This window comes from Ctenopharyngodon idella, chromosome 11 (assembly GCF_019924925.1).
Source record: "Ctenopharyngodon idella isolate HZGC_01 chromosome 11, HZGC01, whole genome shotgun sequence".
NCBI lineage: Eukaryota > Metazoa > Chordata > Actinopteri > Cypriniformes > Xenocyprididae > Ctenopharyngodon > Ctenopharyngodon idella.
In genome coordinates, this window is record NC_067230.1 from 8,117,681 (window position 1) to 8,141,862 (window position 24,182).

The 24,182-nt window shown below is 36.6% G+C and overlaps 1 protein-coding gene across 1 annotated transcript in view; it reads right to left on the reverse strand.

Moving 5' to 3' along the window:
• Positions 1-12,010, reverse strand: part of mapkapk2a (MAPK activated protein kinase 2a) — a 38,374-nt gene extending 26,364 nt beyond the window's left edge. The window contains exon 1 of the mRNA XM_051912349.1: positions 11,339-12,010. Within this exon, the coding sequence (XP_051768309.1) occupies positions 11,339-11,557 (219 nt within the window). The 5' untranslated portion in view covers positions 11,558-12,010. The remainder of the gene's footprint in view (positions 1-11,338) is intronic.
• Positions 12,011-24,182: the final 12,172 nt, after the last annotated feature.

Below are 24,182 nucleotides of genomic sequence, written 5' to 3' on the forward strand. Positions count from 1 at the left end.
GTTGTCGGCGGGACGAGAGGATGAAGGCCAGGATGGAAGAGAGTCGGTTCAGCCCCATTCACCAGTAACAGCAGATTATCAGTGAATATCAGTGTTGGTGGTGATCCTCGGCTCTCCATCAAGATGGCTCTTCAAAAAAAATGTAATCAACCTCTTCTTGATATCGTTTTTAATAAGGAGACCGAGCTGTTTTGTAAATTACCGCAACCACGTAATATGCATTTGCGTGACAAAGGCCTAGCTAGCTGGCAAACTGTAGGCTGTAGTAACGGTAACGACAGTAACTCGCGATTGAGCAAGCAAACCACTGATGCTAATGTGCTCTAGTTATTATAGTGTGGCGGGACTATGCTCAGTGGTTCCAGTGCATCACCCAACACAAAAATGGTGAAAAACTGTTAACAGTCTAACTCCACAATTCAGCACTACATAGTTTAGTCTTTGGAACGTGTTTCCAGCAATACATTTCTAATGTGTTTAGAAACAAATCTCTGAATTGCCTTTACACAGACTTTAACATGTCCAGAATAGCTGAGGTATGATTAACATTTCATATTGATTCTCAAATAATAAAGATACAAAAATTAGGGCTTTCATCATGACCAGGAATTTGATTAATTGCGATGAATGTTTTTGATTAACAACTTAACTGTTGTAACATGCTTTAGAGCTGTACAAATTTAGATAAAATGGAGAAATACAAATATGAAGAAAAGTCTATTTCAGTGATTTACAAAACCTGTACATTAGGATACAAAACTACAATACTAGATTCTGACCAAATGCTCTTTGCTTCTACTTCAGTCCACATACACAAACTTCACCAACTGGATAAACCATCCCTTGGATTATTAGCTGAGATCTGCTAATAAACCTAGTCACCCATTACCAATCAGAGTTGCACCTTAAAGTACATACTCGGTCTGATAGCTCACACATTTTTTTGTATTATAAGGGTAACTCTTTACAACAAGGTTCATTAGTTAACTACATTAGTTAACATGAACTAATAATGAACTGCACTTTTACAGCATTTTTTAATCTTTGTTAATGTTAATTTCAACATTTACTAATACATTATTAAAATCTTGTTAACATTAGTTAATGCACTGTGAACTAACATGAACAAACAATGAACAACTGTATTTTCATTAACTAACAGTAACGAAGATTAGTAAATACATTAACAAATGTATTGCTCATGGTTAGTTCATGTTAGTTAATACATTAACTAATGTTTAACTAATGAACCTTACTGTAAAGTGTTAATATTATAATCAACACAAGCATGCTTCTCTCCTCTTCCTTCCAGCATGCAAGAAAGACCGCCTGTTTATAACCACAAATCATGAATGAGCAGAAAGCTCTTTAATGGCACACACAGGGGTTAACAGAAGAGCTGGAAAAAATTGATCTTTTACTAATAGCTGCTCAGCATTCAAAGGACTCAATTATAATATACAATAATGGACAGTTGTTTTCTGTTTGAAGATGAATGTCAATCCAATTCATGCAGTTAATAGGTCGTATAAGGGGAACCAATTTCAGACACAGCCTTCAATGAGGGTGAATCACATGACTTCCTTGTTTAAGAGGTTGTAAAGGACACTCACTCTAAGCCATGCTTCACAAGCTTTGTTTTCCAGAAAACTGTCATTGCCTTTCTGACATGGATTACCTATTCCGTTTCAGAATAAAATTTAGCCATGTTCTTCTGATCATTCCCAAGTGATCTGAACAGCTTGTGTAAACAAGCTAACATGTCTCTTAACATTTACATTACCTTTTGGTGACTGCTGAAGTGCAAATTAAAGCAGACTCCATTAGCCTAAATCTGACCTGATTGTGGTTATAGTACAAAAAGCAAGTGAGAAGGTAGATGGAATAAATTGTAAACCACTGAATGTTCTACATTTTAATACTGAGACTGTGGGAAATGATAAAACTGAAAGTACAAAAAAAGCAGCTCAAGAGGGAGAAAAAAAAAAAAAAAAAAAAAAAGCCACTTTAGCATATTTTTTTTAACTATTTAAAATAAACTGATCCTTCTTTTTCAATTTTAGAAGTAAGATTCAGGGCCTGTTGATGCAACAGAGAAGACTTTGTCATATTGCTCAGGGGGTATGGCTTAGACAAAAGATAGAACCAAGCAAGGATAAACACATAAATGGCCTTATCACAAGACCATGCTATAAATATACTTAAATCATAACATTAGAACAGTAGGAAGTTGGAAACAGGCTGTCATATGAAATGGAGGTCTGTCCTACCTGACTAAAGATTTTCCTAGTCGACTGTTAGTCATTCATTTAAGTTATTGATTAGTTGGGGGACAAATACTAAGGGGGCGTTTACACGTTGCATCTTTTGAACGCTCAAGTTTGTTATTTTAAATGTAGACATGCGGCAAGCATGCATACAATAGAGATTGATGTTGTGGCAACGCTCACGCATTGTAACACGCTCATTTTGTCCAGCCACGTCTACGTTCAATTAATGAGAAATCTAAACTTTTCAGAATTCCGACAAGAACCAACCAATCAGCTACACCCTTTCCATGAAAATACTGAAAGCTCAGCCAATGTAGGAGCACCGAAACAAAACTTTTTTCTCTTCTCCAAAAATAAATCTACTAACACAGCTACTTCAAGAGATTTTCAGTGCTGGAAATTAATTTACCGTTTGCTGAAACTTCCTCATCGTCATGGAGAGCATGAAGGAGAAAGCTGCGCTGCCTGCGTTTTCCATGCATTTTTAGACACGACATGTGAACAGCCCCTAAGCACCCCCAGCGCATACATATGCCGCAGCGACACCTGCAAACATTGGACCAACTTTTCTTATATAAAAATTTATTTTGAGATCATGTAGGACATAAATATAAATTATATAAAACGAAGGAATAAATAAATAAAGGCTACAGCAAACTGAAATGCTTAAAAGAGAAATACCAGTGCAAATATAATCAGGCCAATGAACAAGACTGAATGAAAACTAAAGAGGTCCGGACACAAACAAAACAAATATACATTATATACAAATGAATAAATAAAATATAGCCTATAGCAGCAAACTTAAACACTATAACATATGGACAATTAGTAGAGGTGCAACAGATCACAAAACTCACAGTTAGGGTCATGTATGAGCCAAAATAAAGAGTTTTTAAAATTATTATTACTTCTAAGACCTATGGTAAGAAGTTAACAAAAGTGTAGGCCTACCGTTGATTAAAATGCTAAATTTAGTATTATGGGGTGGACTTAAATAGGCTTGGATATGGTCCTGGTCCTCAATGCAAAGGGAAATGGTGACACCGGAATAGAAAATTCATGATTCTGAAGCTGAATATACAGAATTATGATAGACACATATGCTTGCACTCTGTCATTGACTACATATATTTAAAATAATGTAGGCCCCTTTTTACTGGTAAAATCAGGCATTTTGGCATTAGGACCTACAAATATTCCACAAATATTTAGTACTGTCACTGAAACTCCGTAAACCTTCATTTTTTTCACACACAATTAGGGGTGTTGAAATTAATCATTTCTACGACGCATCGCGATGTAGACGTGGACGATTCTGCAGCGATGCAGTAATAGACCATAATCGATTATAGCATACGAGTGTGTGTGCGTGAGTATGCGTGAGAGCGAGTGTGTGTGTGTGCGAACGAGAGTGTGAGCGTTATTGTTAGGGATGGGAACCGAGAACCGGTTCTCATCCAGAACCGGTAGTGTTTTTTGAAAAGAACCGGAACCGTGCACGATTTCTAAGTTTCGGTTCTGAAAACGGCTCTGGTGTGATGGGTGGGCGAAGTGCTGGGAGCGTATCCTTTAATAGAGACATCTTCAATCATGAATATTATAGCAATGAATGCACTGAAAAGCCCTCGCGCTACTCATATACGTCAGATTTCAATGCAGAGAGAGAGAGAGAGAGAGAGAGAGAGAGAGAGAGAGAGAGAGAGAGAGAGAGAGAGAGAGAGAGAGAGAGAGAGAGAGAGAGAAAGAGACAGAGAGAGAGAGAGAGATGCACAAAGCTGCACGATTAATCTTTAAAAGATCGCGTTCTCGATTTCATCACCCACATGATCTAATTCCTAAACCTTTGACAAAAATAAAATCGTGACATTCTAATCTGCTTTCATGCTGCATTTATCTGAAGAGAGTTGTCATGATATAAACAGCTTCACAAACAATCTTTTCAAATGCACAGTATCATTATTTCTGTGACAAATATTGTCACAGAAATAATAACTTTTGTATAACAGAAGTATACAAAAGTTTATTATTCAGATAGAAATGCTGATGTTTATGTATAATAAATTACCTTCTGTTCTGAAAGTGACGACTGTATCGATTGCATTGTTACGCCACTAGGTGGCAACAAATTTACTGTTAAAAATGTGTCTATCACTGAATCATTCTTTCAGAAACAAGTCTTTATGAATCCAATTTACAAAAATATTCTGTTTCACCTGAATCTTACATGTGTGTTCAAGCATCTTATCTAATTTGTGGTAACACTTTAGGTTCATTTACTACTACTAGTTTTTATTAGTTGTTTAATTATTTTAAATGGAACCGGAATCGTTAGGCAGAACCAGAATCGGAAAATTTCTCACGATTCCCAACCCTAGTTATTGTTACTCAAATACACTACTTGACAGTTTCATACGCTTTTAGTATTTTCTAGTGTTTATTAGTTCTGTATGCTCCTGTCATATGCAGTGTTCAAACTTAGGTTTTATTTGATGTTTGCTACATTCAGGAAGTGTACTTTCTTGGAGCAGATAAAATAAAAAGGGAGTTCATATTTCTGACTGCTTGTATTCACTGACGAAAATGTAGCCATGTGTAGTAATATTGAAAATTGAGGATGCAATGCATCGTTGACATGATAATCATAATCGAACTGAATCGTAAGACCAGCATGGACATGGAAGTTAAGTTAAACATATCAAGCAGTAAGCGTTGTATAATTTTGCTTCCACACTCCGCACGAACAAGATACGCACCTAATATTAGTGCACATTGTTATTTTTTTATATTAGTGCACATTTAAGTTAACGTTAGAGAGAGGAGCTATGTGAAGCGGCTAACTTTAGGCTACTACTTACAGGTTTTACCTAAGTCAAGTTTGAGGTTGCATGTCCCTTTTTTGCGGTCATTCTTTACCCTCTTGAAATGTTACCACATTTTGGATTTTCTGTCCAGCATATTACCGCACAGACTGGCCGTGTTAGCAGTCTGTCACTGTGTGACTTTGCAAATTCTTGTGAAGTTTTTTTTTTTTTCTCTGACTAACCGACTGATTAAAATTTAGTTGACCAAGCGTCTTTTCGTCGACTAACGTTTAGTCAACTATTAGGTGTCAGCCCTAATGAAATGCTATATATTTTTTACTTGAGATTACCATATAACACCAAGCTGTAATCCATTCTACAGACTAGGTCTAACATGCAGAATTCCCACCTCAAAATCAGACACACATCCCAAATCAGGCTAACAGAGGATGGACTTTGAGTTAACTCATGTAAATGTTTGACATTTTTCTTTACTGTAATAATAAAACAAATCTGCTAGGATCTAAGTCAGGGCACACTGCACCTGCTGTCTTTATTGTTTTGGTGTTCTTTACAACTACCGCACACTTAAACCAAAAGCTGATTTGATATTACTAACAATTCTGTGTTTAAAAACAGAGTTGCATTTCATACTATCCCTGAAATAATTTCTAACTGCAATTCATAATTTCATTACAAGAACTGAAATAGGCAGCATAACACATCAATGAAACATACTTTCTGAATCTGAGCTATCGACATTCACCAGTGATATTACATCAATCTAATATAAGTGAGACAGTAGGGTTCCTCAGTAGAGTTACTCAGATGTACCTCAGACTGTTACTGATCCCACGGACAGGAAAAATAAAAGCCACAAACAAACACCTAAGAACACACACCATGTGGTGTTTAATCCTCAACTTCATCAATAAAATATCAGAGCTTGTATGTCTGATGCATGGATCAAAGTAAAATTTTCTAAAAAATAAATAAATAAATAAATAAAAAAAATTGAAAGTGATTTTCTGTTGTTTTTCTTCCTGAAAAATCTTGGAACCATGTCAGTCAGTTTATTAGGGATGTGTTGTTACTTGCATGCAAAATGTTAAACATAGAATGGGTCTAGCATAAATCAATCCAAATAAGCATGTCCAGGTTTAAAGGCTTTTGTGGTTTCTTGCAAACATGTTCCCCGACAGACCTTTAATAGAATTTTGCATTTAGAACAGAACTGCAGCTTGCTTTGATAGCAGACTTCATAGATACTTCACAAGTTTAAACCTGCACATTCATGAATTAAACATCACAGTGTCAGTGAAGTCTAAAAGGCGTGAGCCCTCAAAACTAATTTTTCTTTGGCTTGAAGACAAGACCGTTCTTTTCTTCCTCATGCATCAAATTACTCAAAATGATGATACCTGCGGATCAAGCTAAACGTTTAGGTATGAGATCAGGAAATGAGTTAATTTCCAGGTTAACTGGGTCACAAGCACAAGTGCAAAAAAAAAAAAAAAAATTTTCAAAAAAAGCCAATTTCACCAACACATACACAAGGAAATGCACTGTCGTTAACAAAATTACACTTAGGCAGGTCAGCTATGACTCAGTTTTCCCTAAACATACGGATCAAAGGCACCCTGACGCACAAACACTAAATCACAGTGATGGGTAAATATCTGTGTCTTTAACTCAGATCATAAATGGACTCCAAACTGCCATCAGTCATTATCTATCTCATGCTTCACAGTCCCCCCAACTCTTTTCCTGCCTCCCACAAGTATGCAATGGTCTTCTGCAGCTAGAAATAGTCAGGCCGTGTGTGGTGATGAATGTGGGGCTGAGCCAGATCCGTCACCAGAGAGTACAGAGATCATCCAGCACGATGACAGAAAGCTAGCCAGGGTGCTGACATCATCAGTGGCCCTGGAAGATCAACAGGGCTTTCCTTCAACAGATAAATCACCCTACCCTACCAAGCTGAATCAAAAAGCAAATGCTGGATCTTACACTAGTGCCCTTCATTAAGACAACTTGTTTCTATCTTTCTCTGTGGTTGTGATCACAGCAACATTTTGGGGATATATCAAAAAAACTTTCAATTTCACTGTAATAATCAATATCTCTAAAAAGACCTCAACAAATAAAGGTTACAAAGATGTGAATGAACACCCCCGCATTTCTACTCAGCTGCTATAGCAGCGCAGACAGTGAGTAGGAAGAGTACAACCACAGAAGTGGATTGTTTTGACCTTTGAGACATAATTTTTGCCCCAAGTCTTGTTGACTGCCTTTTAACTCAAAAACTCATGGGTCTAAGTAGGGCTGTATGATTCATCGTAATTGATTTTTGATTTCGATTTAAAATTAGATTTCAAAATTTAAAGCAAAAACAGAATGGTCTGACTTTTGTTTTGTGGAATTATGCTATAAGACATCTGCACAAAACAAAAACAGCAGATTGACTGAATGAAAATGCAAATTCACTCTCTGTCAGTAGGTGGCACTTATGGAACAGCAGCAATATAGCGTTTCCTTGTTTACCACTGTATACAAAGCAGCGATGCACTAATAAACATTCAATATTCTGAAGACAGTTTCTTCCATAGATACATTCATATTAATCCCATTTATATTTAGGGCCCGAGAACCGGTGGTGCAAGGACCCTACTGGAATTGCATCAGAAGTGGTGAAAACTTACATCTGTTATGGGTCGCAGAATTAGGCGTGGCAAAATGGCACGATAGCACCACCTATACATTTTCAACGAAGTGCCCCCGCACTACATTTCACATACAGGTATGAAATTCGGTACACACATTTTACAGCCCAGTACCTACAAAAAAGCCGAACAGGAAGTCAGATATTTTGAATTAACTTTGTAAAATTTATGCAATTTTTGCCATTTCCAGACGTTGTACTTTAACCAGCTCCTCCTAGAGCTTTAATCAGATCAACATCATATTTGGTCAGTATAATCTAAAGGCCTTTGCAACATTGCTTTGCGAAGATCTACAGTTTTCGCTGAAGGGCGTGTCTGTGGCAGCCTGACAAATTTTGATGTTTCGCCATGAAACAGGAAGTTGTTGTAACTCGGGCATACAATGTCCGATCTGCCCCAAACTTCACATGTTTTATTAAGGAGTACTGACCTGAAGACATCTACATGACAATATTCAGTTAAAGTCATAGCGCCACCTGCGGGCAACAGGAAATGACATGTTTTACACTGTGATTAACTCCTCAGAGATTTAACCAGATCAACATCATATGTTATCAGTCTAATCTTAAGACCTTAGCAATGATAAATATCAAAGATCTTGAGTTTTCACTAAAGGGCGTGTCCGTGGCAGCCTGACAAAGTCTGATGTTTCGTCATGAAAAAGGAAGCTGTTGTAACTCAGGCATACTATGTCCTATCTGCCCCAAACTTCACATGTGTGATAAGAGTCCTGGCCTAAAGACATCTATTGCCAATATTCAGTTAATCATAGCACCACCTGCTGGCAACAGGAAATGGCATGCTTTACACTGTAATTCACTCCCAGAAACATATTTTAGTATGCTACAAAGTACCAAACATACTAGAAACACATTAAATCATGCAACACTTGGCTAAGTGCTAATGTTTGCGATTAACGCCACAAGTTGTTGTAACTCAGGCACACAATGTCCGATCTGCTCCAAACTTCCCATGTTTGATAATAGTCCTTTCCTGATGACATCAACATGGCAATATTCAGTTATAATCAAAGCACCACCTGCTGGCTGCAGGAACTGTGGTACATCAAAATTACTTTGCCATATTTCTCCTCTATTTATCCGCTTAAATAAATATCGCCCACTGTTCACTGTTTTCGTGAGGCCACCGGGTGGCGGTGAGCTCGGGTGCGAGGGCCCTTTCATCCCTGCTTGCAGCTGTAATTTTCTTCCTATAATTCGTGAACAGTGAGCTTTCTGTGCCTGGTACAGTTTTTGCTCTTCTGTCGTGTCTGTGTTCTCCTCTTTGCGCCCGCCTTCAGCATGCCCCGTCTGGCCTCGGTTAGCGTTTTTTTTTTTTTTTACAGACTTCATAATCGTAATATTCCCACACAGATGACATTTAGGGAAATGATTGCAAAGCAATTTGTGTGCAAGTACAGTACAGAGATCGGCCAAAATAAAACTTAAAACCTTTACGATTTACGGCCTATTTTCTATTATTGTTCATATCATACCCCGGGCCAGGTTAGACACCGTCGTGGGCCGTATTCGCGGGCTGTATTTTTGACACCCTGGTATATAAGATCCATGAGTTAGCTCTTAAAGTGACAACAGCCTAATATACCTGCTGCAGTCTATTACTAATGATAATCAAACAACACTCACTGGAAAAAAAAAATCACTCACTGATCTTGACTGAATAACTTAAGTAGCTTTAATAAGGATTAATCTATAATGTATTAATCTATAATCTTTAATGTGTAGATTAAGACTATGCAGTGTTATTTTACATTTCATTATTCAGTTTTTTGTTGTAGGCTATTACTTATCTGAATACCACTGTTACAATGTCTTCCTGAAAAACTTAAAACACTGTTTATTTTTGTTCTGTTGTATTTGTCCATTTTGTTTCTTTGTTATTATTGTATTGCTGACTGTTATCTTGTCTTATGTAATTACTTCTTACATTAGTTAATCTATTAGTTTTTGCTGAAGTATCGATAATTGTGAAATTTACTGATATTTAAAAAGACTCATATCGTGAAAGAAAACTTTGATCATATCGTCCACCATTAATCGTATAAAATATTTGTGATTCAATATAGACCAAAAATAATCGTGATTATGATTTTTGCCATAATCCAGCAGCCCTAGGTCAAAAGCCCTGACAAGACTTCACGTAAGACTATAATTATGGAAATCATTTATTTTATCGTGATGTGAGGTTGTGGAAGGCAGAAATTAATTATACATCACATAGTTACCCTGGGTTTTTAATTCATTATTTTTCTATAGTATGAAGCCTGAAAGTGCAATATGTATAAATCAAGGGTCAGATATTACTACTGTAGCAACAGAATAGAGACTAAAAATTAGAGACTGACATGTATTAAAGCAGAATACTTTATACTGTTATCTTTTGTGTTTGACGTTGATTTTTTAATTAACAGCCATAACTGTTCAAAAACAATTTATGTTAATGAAATTATAGAATTTGTGACATTAATTAAAGAACAGGCTGTGTTTTTAAATTATTTTTTAAAAAAGGCACACAAAAAGTAAAAATATAGCCCTTAAAATATTGAATAAAAAAAAAGCCTGACAAATGATTTATTAATTTATTTATTTATTTTTATTGTATTTATTTATTTGTGGAATTTTGCCTATATTTAATAGGACAGTATAGAGGAAAATGAAAGAAAGCAGCAATGGGGGTAAAAGGATCGGGAAAGGACCTTGAGCCGGACTCAAACGCAGGTTGCCCAAAGCACTACTGCACCATATTTCAGATCACTGACCACAAGTCTATGGCTCCGACCTAACAATTTTAACCACATGCTAGAAGATATGTACACTAAATGATACCTGATGAGTTGTGTTACTACTAGGAGATTATTTAAAATGTGTGTCCCACACACCTCAATCTGAGTCAACCAAATACAGGCCAGCACTACAAACAACCAAAAAAAAAAAAATTCACATGCCAACTTCAACATACTAGTGAGTGAACCGACACACCTATTCCACAATCACCTGACCAAAACAAGATTCACCTTCCTGTTTTGCGTAACTAGAGAGGATTTGCGTCAGTCTAAATGAAATAAATACTCATGATGAACGTGGAACTTCTTATGTCATTCTCTGCCTTCTCCTCCAAGCTATTCTGCCCAATACCGTCGTCAAAAGCCAGCTGGAACAGGAACCTGCCACCTGGTTCTTAATGAAACAGATGGCTTTCCAATTTCCATTGTGCTCCTAAAATGAATGATTAACTCACTCCCAAAACACTGTGTACCCTGGAAGAACACCTGTAGAAAGCTTACCTGATTGCTTTTAAATCCCTCAAACATAACTCACAAAGACAAACACTCCAAATGAAGAATAAAACACTGGTTTTAGGATTTAAGAATATGAGAGAGTGGACAGTTGGTCGGTTAAATAGCTAAAGAATAATGTTGAGGTGTGTTTTACTTGTTAAACATAGCCACACAAAAAAAACATACCCTTGTCTTAAACATGTTCATACGGTTGAAGAGCAGATTTATACGTCTCAATCTTACCTTTAAAGCATACTTTTCCCCACTCCTCTTGTGAAAGATCTCCAGTACCCTGCCATTGATGCCCAGTCCCAGTACTTGACTAGTGACCTTGTATTCGTCGATTATGGCATTTTTCTTGATCTGAAGTGAGGCTTTTCCCAACACGAATTGGGCTGGATTCTGTTGTTGCTGCTGTTGCTGGTTTGGAAACTTCGGCGGACTGTTGGCGTTAGTCAACATCTCCCACCTCTTTTCTTCCTTTGCTTAAACAACTAGCTACTTCTCCCGAACTTCAGTCCTTCTTCGGCAACACCCAAGGCGAAGATTTGCCTCAGAGAGCTCGACTCCAGGAACATAAACTATATTTAAAAGCGATAAAACTGTGACACAAACCCTCTGACTCGCCGTTATTCGGTTTCTTGGTGACTAGTTAGCTAAGCTAGCTAATACCCATGTCGAGGGTCAACCCACCAATTCAGGGCTCAGAGAGTTAAAAGGCGACTTACATAAACTCACTTCAAGGTTAAACGGCTTGGAAATGTCACAGGCTATTTGAAAGAGCCACCGAGCGAATTAAAAAAACAAATATTGAGTTAAAAAGTGGGGACATGCGCTCTAACACTAGTCTTCTGCGAGAAGCGCAGTGGCCTTTCGCGACTTTCGGCCAGCGTCTTACTGCTCTGACGTCACGGAGGGGTTCGAAATGCCTGAGCTCTTAAAGGAGCCACCACCTTCTGAAAATGCATGTACTAAAAAATGTTTTAAATATGAAATTATATATATATATATATTTATGAAATTGTGAATATTAAATATTAAACTATTAACTACAAATACATGCTCTGTCCTGCACTGATGAAAAAAAAGTTATAAAATATAGGCCTACAAAAAACATTTTTTATCTATCCCATCACAGCCTTTAAATACATTCACTGATCATTTCTTTTTTTATTAATATTTGTTTATTATTATTATTATTATTATTGGTTATATTTTTATTCATTGTTATGTATTTGCTTTATGTTCCCCTTCATTTCATGAGTCTCTTTATATAGTTAATGTTCTGTATATTATTTTACTGATAAAAAATACTGTAAATACTGTAAATGCCCGATCATGTCAATAAAGTTTTGACTTTATGATTGTATTTCTGTAGACTTAGGCTATGCCAGTATGTGACGATAAATGAGCGCCTGTTTTTATTACAAATGAACATTTTGATTAATTTGTTATTAGCCTATTAATAGGCTATATGTTAAAAGAATATTTAATCTACAAAAAGAAAAAGAAAAAATCTCTTCCCAAAGTCTTTTTAATCCATTCACTGATCTCTTATTTTTGTTTAATATTTGTATATTTATTTTATTTTAATTAACATTCTGTTTTATCTATAGGCCTACTTACAGTATCATATAGCCTAGCCTTTGTTTTACTGTGCCCAGCAGTCATGCCAATAAAGCTTTCATTCTATATGACTCTATTTCTGCAGGCAAATTTGCAGGAATTTTACAAGAAGTTCACTTTATGGGAATTTATCTTATTTGGCTATTTATTTCATTTTATTTCAGCTAGTAATTAATAGGCTATGGGGACCTATATAACAATAATAGCCTAATAGAAAAATATTAAATAAAAAAGATACAATGATTGAATGGATTTGAAAGCCTGTGGGATGGATAAAAATGTTTGCTTAGGCCTATAGGGGAGAGTGGAGACAGTTGCAACATGGCTTATTCCTCCAATCAGAAATAAATTACAGTGATGATATTTATATTGCACATGCTTAGTTAGCCCCTCCTCCTATAAAGAAAGCAAGCACAGGTGACCATTCTTTTTTCTTTTTTTTATCATCAGAGTTTTAAAAAAAAGTCTTCATTTAGGCTACTCACCCTCAAGTTATTCCAAACCTGTATGAATTTCTTTCTTCTGCAGAACATAAAAAAAAAAGACATTTTGAAAAATATGGGTAACCAAACAGTTGATGGGCCCCATTGACTTCCACAGTATTTTTTTCATACTATGGAAGTCAATGGTGCCCCACAACTGTTTGGTTACCAGATGGCACAAGTAGGGCTACGTCTCTAAGATGTCTGCTAAACAGTGCTTAAAACATCGGTTGTGTACAAACATCTGACAAACGTCTTAGAAAAAGCAGTTAAACATGCTTTCTAAATCATAAACACCTTAAAAACATTTTCTAAATGTCTTGGAGACATATTACAGATGAACAAACTGTCTAAAAAATACATCTAGCAGAATTGTAGACATCAAATAGACGTCTCTGTGATGTATGTCTGCTATCAGGGAAATCTTGTGTTAATTTGTTGTAGCCACGACAAAACTATGTGACTCGAACATGTCCCTCCCGTTCACTATAGGTTTTAGAGAAGTTTTGGGCACTTATTTCAACTGGCCAGGCTGGCAGACCTGCTTGCTGACCATATGAAGAGTAAGAGTATGGCCTGGCAGGCTGGAGACTATTTAAACCCGCAAAGACCAACAAGGCAGCTTAGGCTGGTTTCAGATTCAAGCAGGATAAACAAACTGTCGTCATTTTCTCTACATGTAGGCTTTGTAAGGTTGTATTTTTGTTGAGTTGGTTTTTATTTTTAATTTCACCAAATATCAATAGGTGTCGCTGTTGTGTAAAAATGAAAGAAAATGGTGAGGTGAATATGTATTGCCGCAAGAGGGCGGAGTCTGCAAGCGTTTCAAAGTTAGTTACGCTTTTTATTAAAAAATAAATAAATAAATAAATATATTAACATAATTAATTTCAAATATGTTTTTGTAGCACACATCTAATAAAATGTAATAATCTTCCTATCACTTTCCTAGAAAGGTTAGCCCAATATGTAAACCAGATGATCAGAAAAGACGCAAGAGGGCGCTTTAGAGTAATTCACCCTTTGAATACAACAGATTTTAACTTATTTCAACACTCTTGTTTTTGTATTATGAAATAGGCACAGAACAGATTTATATATTGTATTTTGCAAAAGGATCTGAATCATTAACAAACAGCTTTAATAGTCAGCTGGTATTATTGAGAAATGACTGAAATCCTCGTTATGTCATTTCTGGCTGTGTATTTGTGTTATGTGCTCTTGTAGCGAACAAAACAACTCAGACATATAAATTATTACAAACATTCTGTTTTTATGACAATGCTTTTAGGGCATGTTTTATTTTTTTTTTTTAAATTGTTATTTTAAGTCACGTGTCTGTCGTTGACGTGAATAAACCGTTATCTCACTTATTGAGTATATGTTCAAAAGTCAAACTGCAATAAAAAGATTATTAAAATATACACACAAGTGAACCACATAAGCGACCTTTGGTGGTTAGCAAGCAAGTATGTTGTAAAACACACTTTCTGTTTTCAGGTGGAGATGTGTGTGTTATTTCGGCAAATATTTAATCAAACTTCACATGGTTCACTGAGCATACAACGCTCATTTTCACAAGCTCACGCCTTAACACTTTTAAGAGGCCCTATGACTATTATCAGTGTGTGTCAGCAATATTTTACACTTGCAGCCCCCTTTTCTTATGGAGGTGGTGACCTTAAAAGAGCACGGCACCAAGCAGATAACTAGAAGTTTTCAAAGAATGAAAAGAGATGGAAAATCTGTCTGATCAAACTGTTATTCTGACTTATACATGGCCTTATATGGGGGTTTTGGTAATTTTGGATGGAAACAGATGGAGACAGTGTTTATTTATTATATACTATATTGGTAGTTAGTCAGTTGTGAAAACGACAAATGTTGTTTGAATTTTTTTTAATTTTTTTTTTATTATTTAAATAAATTGTTATTTACCTTGTTACATATGTTACATGTACTTACTGTAGTAATAACAGTAAATTGTGCGTAATTAAATGCAACTAACCCTAAACTAAATTTTATTTTATTTATTTTATTTTATTTTACTGGTGTCCATAGCTAAATCCACCAAAGCCCCACATTTTATTTCTACTTGCAGTCAAGCCTATTACTCCCATTTCACAGCTTTAATCTATAGAAGATTCCCTACAATCTATATTACATTTATTGATTCAGCAAATGCTTTTATCCAATGCGACTTACAAATGAAAGAAATAAAAACAGATTTGTATTCTCATGTCTGGTCCTTTCACATGTGCAGGGACTTCTGCAGTCTACATAGATCATGCGAGCCAAGGCACATTTACGGAGTCTATTTACGGCAACCTGCTTCCAGTCGCGCTCGCATCCCAAAAGCTAAAAACAACCAAGCCCAGTGGAGAACTTTATACTGAGAGAAGGATATGATTTCACACGTAGTCTGTTGAAAATGGACTTGGCTTGTTTGCGTGGACAGATGTGTGTGTGAACCCACTGCACCCAACCAATTCAACCTGTGTTTACCATATGTCATCCACCTCCTGCTAATGGTGCTAGGCACGATATGACTGGCTGACACACACAGATAAAGCTGCCATGGTACTGTGTTTTTCACCCCAGACATTTTAGCTTTGTTTGTGCATGGAAACAAGAACTTGCCTGTGCATTGAAAGTGACATATGCTTACACAAGCTACACCAATCAGAGCTCAGGTATAGTTAGCATGTCTTCCCCCTCCCGCCAGCCCAGAAGTCAGCTCGACATGTTCCAATTTATCCAGAGACTGTGGAATTTAGGTGCTGTAGCTTAAGAGACGGTGCTATATTAACATTAAGGCCAAACATATTAAGTAGGTAGACTCAAAGGAACGTTAGAAATGCTACTGTCATAAAACTTTACACCATTAGCCAGCAATAAAAAGGATTTTAAAAAAAAACCATTAAGACTATGTTAAATGTTCATGATGTATCATTTGATCTCTTTCTTGGTCACTTTCCATGTGACAGTCATTGCTAAAGTAAATGTTTCTATGGTGATGCACCATCTCACGGAAAGTACATGAGGGGAGTTCGCCATTGTGGTTTATTCATTTTATTTATGCATTTTTTAAGAGAATTTAATGTATTTAAATCCAGAACCATAGTGGAAATGTATTTATTACGTGACAAAGTAAGCCATTAAAAGCAGATGTAGTTCTATTATGTTGCATTTAATGACAGTAAGTGAGGTGAAAATCATAGTATTAAAAGCATCAAGAACTGAAAAACCAATATATAACCAGAGGAAACACACTTACAAGGAACTTCTACACAGAGTTCCCTGCCCATAAAATTGCTGGGTACCATTCTGGTTGGTCACATGATTCTGTGTGGAATTTCCCCTGTTCTACAGAAAGCCACATACTCTTAAGGAACATAGAATAAAAGCATTATTGAGAAGGGAAGCGGTTTGCACTCATGTTCACCAGTCATTTCGTCATGGCCTCAGGACAGATAAGAGATGATTAATGAGAAAGAGATAAGGAAGAAGGTTCAGAAGAGAGTCATCACCAAAATCAATATATAATATAATAATATCCAATGACAAAAAAGCATAGTCAATTCAGTCATTGTGCAACTGTGTCTGAGGAGCAGGGTTTTTTTTTTTTTTTCATTTCAATGCATTCTGATAATCCTTTAAAATAATTTTAGATAAAATTATAGAATCCTTTATTTAATTTAGATATCAACTGCTTTTCAGCTTAAATAAAAGCAAATGGCAATATTGTGGCCCAATGACTACTAATGTAGACATTTTTACTAACTAGGAAAGAAAAGGTCCAAAGATACATACATTTTTTGCTATTTCAACAAAAGCAATTCATACCCAAAGTGTTAAAGAGATCTCTTTTTGAGATGCGCACAGCATGTGTTTTGATTGATTCCAGTGTTACAGAACAAATTTAATTGAACTTCACATCCTAAAATGGTTACTTATGGAAGCCCATTTCCACCTCAAAGTAAAAAGAAAGAAAGAAAAAAAGGTCATTTTGACATAAAGTTTAAAATAAGTAATATCACATTATGAGATAAAATGCAATTGTGGGATATGAAGTCACTGGGATATAAAGTCTATAAAAAAATAAATAAATAAATACAGTACAATTTTACTCAGAAACAGAATTCCATAGTTTCTCACATAGACAACAAAGACAGTTTGATTGATCTCATTAGTTGTTCATCCATCCATCCATCCATCCATCCTTCAAACCATGTATCTCTGTGGGTTTTGGACATTGACCCCTATCTGAAGACTAAACTAAATGCTAAACAATCAGATCCTTTGAGTGTTTGAAGTACTTGAGTGTTTGAATCTGTCCCACAATGATTTTACGGATCGTACAATTAAGGGTGCCAACAAAATGCCATGAAGGGCAGGTTAGTAGGGCACCACAGGGTCTGTGTGGATGGTCGCAGCGCTTGCACGTTTGAGTCACATGAAAATGCCTGGCGTCTCCCCCTTTTGTCATTTCCATAAACAACAAAGGGCCTGATGGTGGAAATTTGTTAGCCTACTTCTGGGTGCCAGGTGCCTTGTGTCTCACTCAGCTAGAAAAACTGCCCCACTTTACACTTCACTTCTCAGTCACAGGAGCTAACTGATGACACGACTAAAATGCTCCAGTTGTCATGTACAACTGATTTGGGATTGTTTTGCTGAATGGGCCTCAGATAAACTTTCAAGCAAGTCTACATCCCTGTAGCTCCAGACCCAGTAACCCACTACTCTGTGGGAACCCGCCAGGTTGGCAGAGGCTACAAAATAGCGAAGAGAATTAAACTTGTCATCTCTTCAGTGGAACAATCAACATGACCTACATATACTGAATCATCCAACATTTTCCCCACATTTATTTCTATAGTGCTGTTCACAATAAATATTGTTTCCAAACAGCTTTACAGAAATCATCAGAAATCCAAATGTAACTATAAAAAAAAAAATGTTAGGTGCAATGTTATGTAAGGAATAATTGACGACGGGCCATTGAATTCTTAGAAAATAATGCACACCCGAGGTGGTAATGCGACCACGACGCGAAGAATTCAATGGCCTGGAGTCAATTATTCCGCTTATACTACGGTTACAACACCCCAAAACACTGTTCCGATGTTGTATTTCAAGACATTTGACAGGTTTTTGTCCTTAAAACACTCTTGTGTGTGGGACTAATTTCTTACGCATCTGACCCCAAGACTCTAAAACTTCCAAAACGTCATTTTAGAACTATTAACGAAGGCTTGAGCCTTGATAGCAGAATAGATAGCAGAGAGAGAGCGCATATGTAAATTAGCCTGCCTGTCTGTGCCTCTCTCACGGCAGCACTGTGTTTACTAATAGCGAAACGAAACTATAAGTTTATCTACCTCAAGAATCGCACAGTTATTACCTTGCTAGTGAGTCATTTTACTGATTAATTTGTAAGAGCAGCGCTGACAAAAAGTTTCTGGGCGAGTGTGTCCGTACTAACGTTGTACAGTGCGTGTGTACGTTTGAAAGAGAGAAAGAGCGCGAGAGAGTATGCGCTTTCAGGATACAATAAAACGTATTTTGTGGCAAAAACCATGACACTAATTTGTCGTTTTCATCCTATATTTACTATATTTTCTTGGTCGGTGTTGTTGTGGGTTTTGTTATAGGCTGTAAGGACATAATGAAATAACAAATCATTTGGCAAAGTGATATGGAATTGTAATGCGGTCAAGACCTGCCTAGAATTACTTTAGCCATGCGTTTCCCTGAAAATAATTACACACCTCAGAACGTTGATCAACCAATCAGATTCGAGCATTCAACAGTCCCACAGTATAATACAAAATAAACTTTAACATATAAAATATGTTAAATAATATATTGTCACAGACTTTCAGTTATTTTTTTTCTTAGTTTCTTTGGACTCTTAGTTTGTATTCATTAGTTCCTGTTTTCCTTTGTTCTGTTTCCCTTCACTTATGAGTTACTATGCAGATTCATTAATCATCACAGGTGTTTGACATTATTTACCCTCATTTACCTTATTTAGTTGCAGTCTTTTCAGTGTTCATTTGTTCGGTCACATTTACACATAGCGGTTGTGTTCGTTTTGTATAGTTTTGTATTACTTTCTGAGTGGATTTATGAAGACATTATACTTCATCTTCATCGTGTTTTCCTTAAATATATATATATATATATATATATATATATATATGAGAATAATAAGGTTAATGTTAAAAAATAAATATAATGGTTACACCAGTAGGTGGAGACAAGTGACTGTCTTCAAGAGTGAATAATTTTCATCATTCACTCAACTGATTCGTTCAAAAATACTGATTCATTCTGAAATGAAAGAAGTGACTGGCTTCATGAATGAGTCATTGAATCGTTGACTCAATTTGTTAATGCAAATCATGCAGAACTGAAACACCACTGTTGATCGCTGTTACTGTTCTGCTGTGGTTTTGTTTGGAACTATTTTTTTGGCAAAGCAAAACAGACAAAGTAACTACATATATTATTCATATAAAGCATATTATTAATATAAATGTATTTATATAAATAATAGCGTCATATATCATTGTCAATGTCAAATTAGACAACATATTATCTATTACAGTATCATCTCTCATGCCACTGTTTTTGCTGCAGTATTTGAGTAGCTTATATTTTGGCTTTCTGGCCTATTGGCATTCTATCCAATCTATGAGGCACATGGTGACGTACAACAGATCCGCACACCTGCTGTCAACTCTCTCTTCCCATACCTACCTGATCTCTGATCAGTTCTGGCCAGTAGCAATGAGGAAATGTGAGCCACTTGCTTCATCTTACAGATCTACTGGTTCATGCATTAGGCCCCTGTGCTTCTGGGCACAGACGCCAAATCCGCCTAAACCTTCTGATCCTGCATTTAGATTACAAGAGCCACTTGTGTGCAAGATTACCCCTGAAACATAAGTCACTCCTATATGCTACAATGTTTGTGGATAATCTATGTAACTTCAGGCAAGTATAAGTAGCCTATAATTTGAAAGTATTTCCTTTAATGCAGAGATTTTGCCACCCACAGCCTTTAACTGTCCCACATCCAAATTGAGGTTTTCCTGTTACCCATTCTTCTCCAGTAAAGGCCTCAAACTCTAAGCACTCTCTTTCAAATGCTTATTTCTTTCTGTATTCCTTTACATTGACTGGGCCAATGTCAGTCCAGTGGCTCACTAATCCTTGACCTGTCTTGATTTCAGTCACGTTTCAACACTTGACACCACGGCCTACAAAAACACAGCCTACTGCCCTGGATGAAATATAAGGCAACTTTTTCCATATAATCAACTCAGGAGTCATACTATAAATAAATAAATAGGAAATTAAAAAGAAAATAACAGTAGTCATAAAAACTAAAACTAGAATGATACATATTACAGTAAATAAAATAATAATTTACATAATAAATGCTGTCCACCTGGGATACATTTAGTCCACTCCACTCTGGCATGGTGTTCGCCCCTCAGACATACTGCGCAGACCTGGGATGGGCATTGCCAGAGCCTCTGCTCATGCATACACAATATGGCCATCTTGGGGTATTTGAACCAAATGCCATCTGAGGTATTTCCTTATCATTCTTGCATGAATGGTAACCTCTTTCTAAGCTAATCCCTCTCCGTGTCGTGCAGAGGAGAGAGTTATAAATAAACGGCCATGCCTCAGACATCTGCATACGTATCACATTCTAATATTGCTGCAAATACAAGCCTCACGTTTCAGTGTAGATTTCACTGGCTAATAGGATTAACTGAATTACCCCTCGCAAGGCCTCTTGGCCAATTAGACTTCAACTCAAAAAGTGTGCACAGATGTCTCCTGCATAGAGTTTTCCACGGCAGACTGGAAAGTATACACAATGCAATGCAGCAGTCTAACCTTGAACTATAGAATGCACTAGATTACACCTCAGTTCAAATATTTACACCTTGTTATTTGTGGTCAACAATGCAAAATGCTGATGCAGACTGTAGCCTGTTTCAGTAGAAGTCACAAGTGAAAGCCACAAATTAACTTCCTCTTTCTCACAAGAGAATAAACGCAACCCTTTGTTTTAAAGCAGTTGAATGGCTTCATTTGCATTACATGACAATAATGTAGCTTGAATAGATACATACATTTAAAATGTTCTGAACTCTTTATTAAGGATACATTATAAGTCAAAGTATCAGTATGGCAAAGATAGGGATGTAAGTGCAAGCTGCATTATTCACAAGATGGCTAAAAGCACACTAATAAGATTTGTGCTATAACATTATCAGCACTTATAGTTTCTGCATTCTTAATAGCAAATCTAACTGGCATTTACTTGAGATAACTAAAGAGCTGAATTATTTCGAGATCTTTCATACTGATGGCTTAGTGGTGTTTTACTCTATTCTCTTTTACAGAGGCTTGCATAGTTGTTTTCTGCATTCTTTTATTTCAGAAGCTGAATAGAAATATGGAAGCAAGTATTAAAGGCCCACTGAAGTGCCTTGGAATGCGCAGCATTATTCACTGTGTTAATGATTTAATTTCAGCTGAAACAGGAAGACAGGGCGGGACATATCAAACAGCCCCTCCCCTTTTTTGAAATAGCCAATAGCGTTTCCTTTATATCACTGCTCAGCCAGAGCCGTTGAGCTTGGTAAAACCTCAGATTACTTACACCGTGTCTACACCGGACGCGAGTGGTGCGACGCTATGCGTCATAAGACAATAGAACCCATTATAATCAGTGATATTGTCTACACTGGATGCAGTACAGCGTGACGCAACGCGATACAACAAATTCCCGACAGTAAACGGATTCCCTGTTCTATTTCTGATGTAGTCCAAGTGCAACAGTCGGTTTGTCACGTTCAGTGTAGACAGCTTTTAGCAGTTGCGGCACAATGCAACGCAACAATGGTCGCGTCAGGTGTAGACACGGTGTTAGATTTTTATGAACAGAGTAATAAGAAAACGTCCTTTATTTTGTCGCACTTGGTGATAGTAAAACTCACAAAGAGGAAGATGATGATCCAAACACAGTCTTTAGTAATATCCACACAAAAATCCAAACAAGGCAGGCAAATAAACACAACCTCAGCATTAAAAAGATCGGACAACTGAAGAGTGCACAAGGAGGAACTTAAATACACAATGGTGATGAACTAAATGATGAACAGCTGTGATGATTGAGTTAGTGTCCATGGTAGAGAATACAATCTAAAAGTCCATGCAAATAAAACTAACAGGACCGTGACACGTATTGTAATGGAAAAAATGGAAATTAATTAATTTAAATATGTGACTTCCAAGTTTGGAAAATACATAATTTTTACATACATATTATTTTAGAGCTATATATTTAGATATATTACATTCATTTGAGGGGCTGTTTACACGACACTGTTTTCAACTAAAAACGGAAAACTTTATATATGTTTTGGCCGTTCATTTACCCGACAACAGCATTTTGGTGGCCTGAAAATGCAAAATTGAAAACGGGTTTCTAAGTGGAAGTTTTTGAAAACAATACTGTTATCATCTCCGTGTAAACTGCAAAAACGTTAATCTGTGAAAATGGTGATGTCATTTACATGCGTATTTTATGTTTAGTCTTCCCACTATAGGGAAATAACGAGAAGAATATCAAAGTGTGGTAAACTGTAAAAATAATGTGGATAGGCATGCTCGAGGCGAGGGCTCTGTAAAAGAATGCGTATGTGCGCAGGCGCGTAGTCTTTCTTTACAAAATGACATCGCCAACTACTTGTCTGGCATGCGTAATGCAGCATTTTTTAGTCATTTAACGCAGATCCGTATGGACATGGGTAGTTTTGATAACATTGTCATCTGTACAAAGAAAAAACTTTTCCGTTTTTAGTACACCGTTGTTGTGTAAATGTACCCTTAGTTGAACAAAATATTTCATATTTGCTGTTATATTCTTTTTATTGTGTAGCAATGTTTTGGCTTTTTGGCAATTTAACTAATATAAGTACATAACTGACATTTTACGCTTTTAGGTTTGGCCTAGATTGGATTAGTATATTCTTAACTCACACATATAATTTGGTTTTTATTGTACATTTACTGTAACCTAAGCTTAAAATGAGTTTAAATACTTTGTCTAAGCAAAAAAAAAAAACTATAACTACCGAATTTTTTTTTTTATTTGATCCTAAAAACTAAAATTTGATCCTAAAACACACATCACAGAGAATACTATGGCAGTTTGGTGTTAGTTTGACCTTCAATCTGCTTGTGACGGGTGTTTAATCCCTGATCAAGTGTCTGTAATTGCTGTGGCTCTGACGGAGCGGATGAGCCGGACTCCCTCACTTACCTTGATCTGACAACGGCCTTGTTTCCTTTTATACTGATCCATGACCAGCTGTGCTGACCCAATTAATTATCATAATCAGTCTAATATATGCCACAAAACTGACCTTGGACCAGTGGAAAAGGATACTTGCGAACAGCACCCTGTCATGAGCAGACGGATATAGGGTCCTTCAAGGCCTTGCTTTGAGCCCAGTCCTGCTGACATGGGAAAGCACTCAGCGGTCAGTGCGGTAGGAGAACAAAGCTGAGCTGCTCCTTCAGCATGCCAACAGCTGCTCGGCAGGAGGCCTGGCCATAGACAGCCTGGGCTTTTTTCACCATTTGCTCATATGCAACAAACAAAGAAAACAAACACAGACATCTGAACACACGCACACACATAATTTCTCCCTCAGACAAATACACACACATATGGACAAAAAAGTTTTAGGAATGAGTTAACATAAAAAGCCTTAAATGTTTCCAACCTGACAAGTTTTTCTAATGATTTTTAAAGGAATAATATACAGTATGTAAAAATGAAACTCGTGACATCTGACATTTCTGACTGTGACACGTTCATGACATTAATGAGGGATGTAGTCATGCCCGATTAGTAAATTAATTCTTTGGAGTCAAAT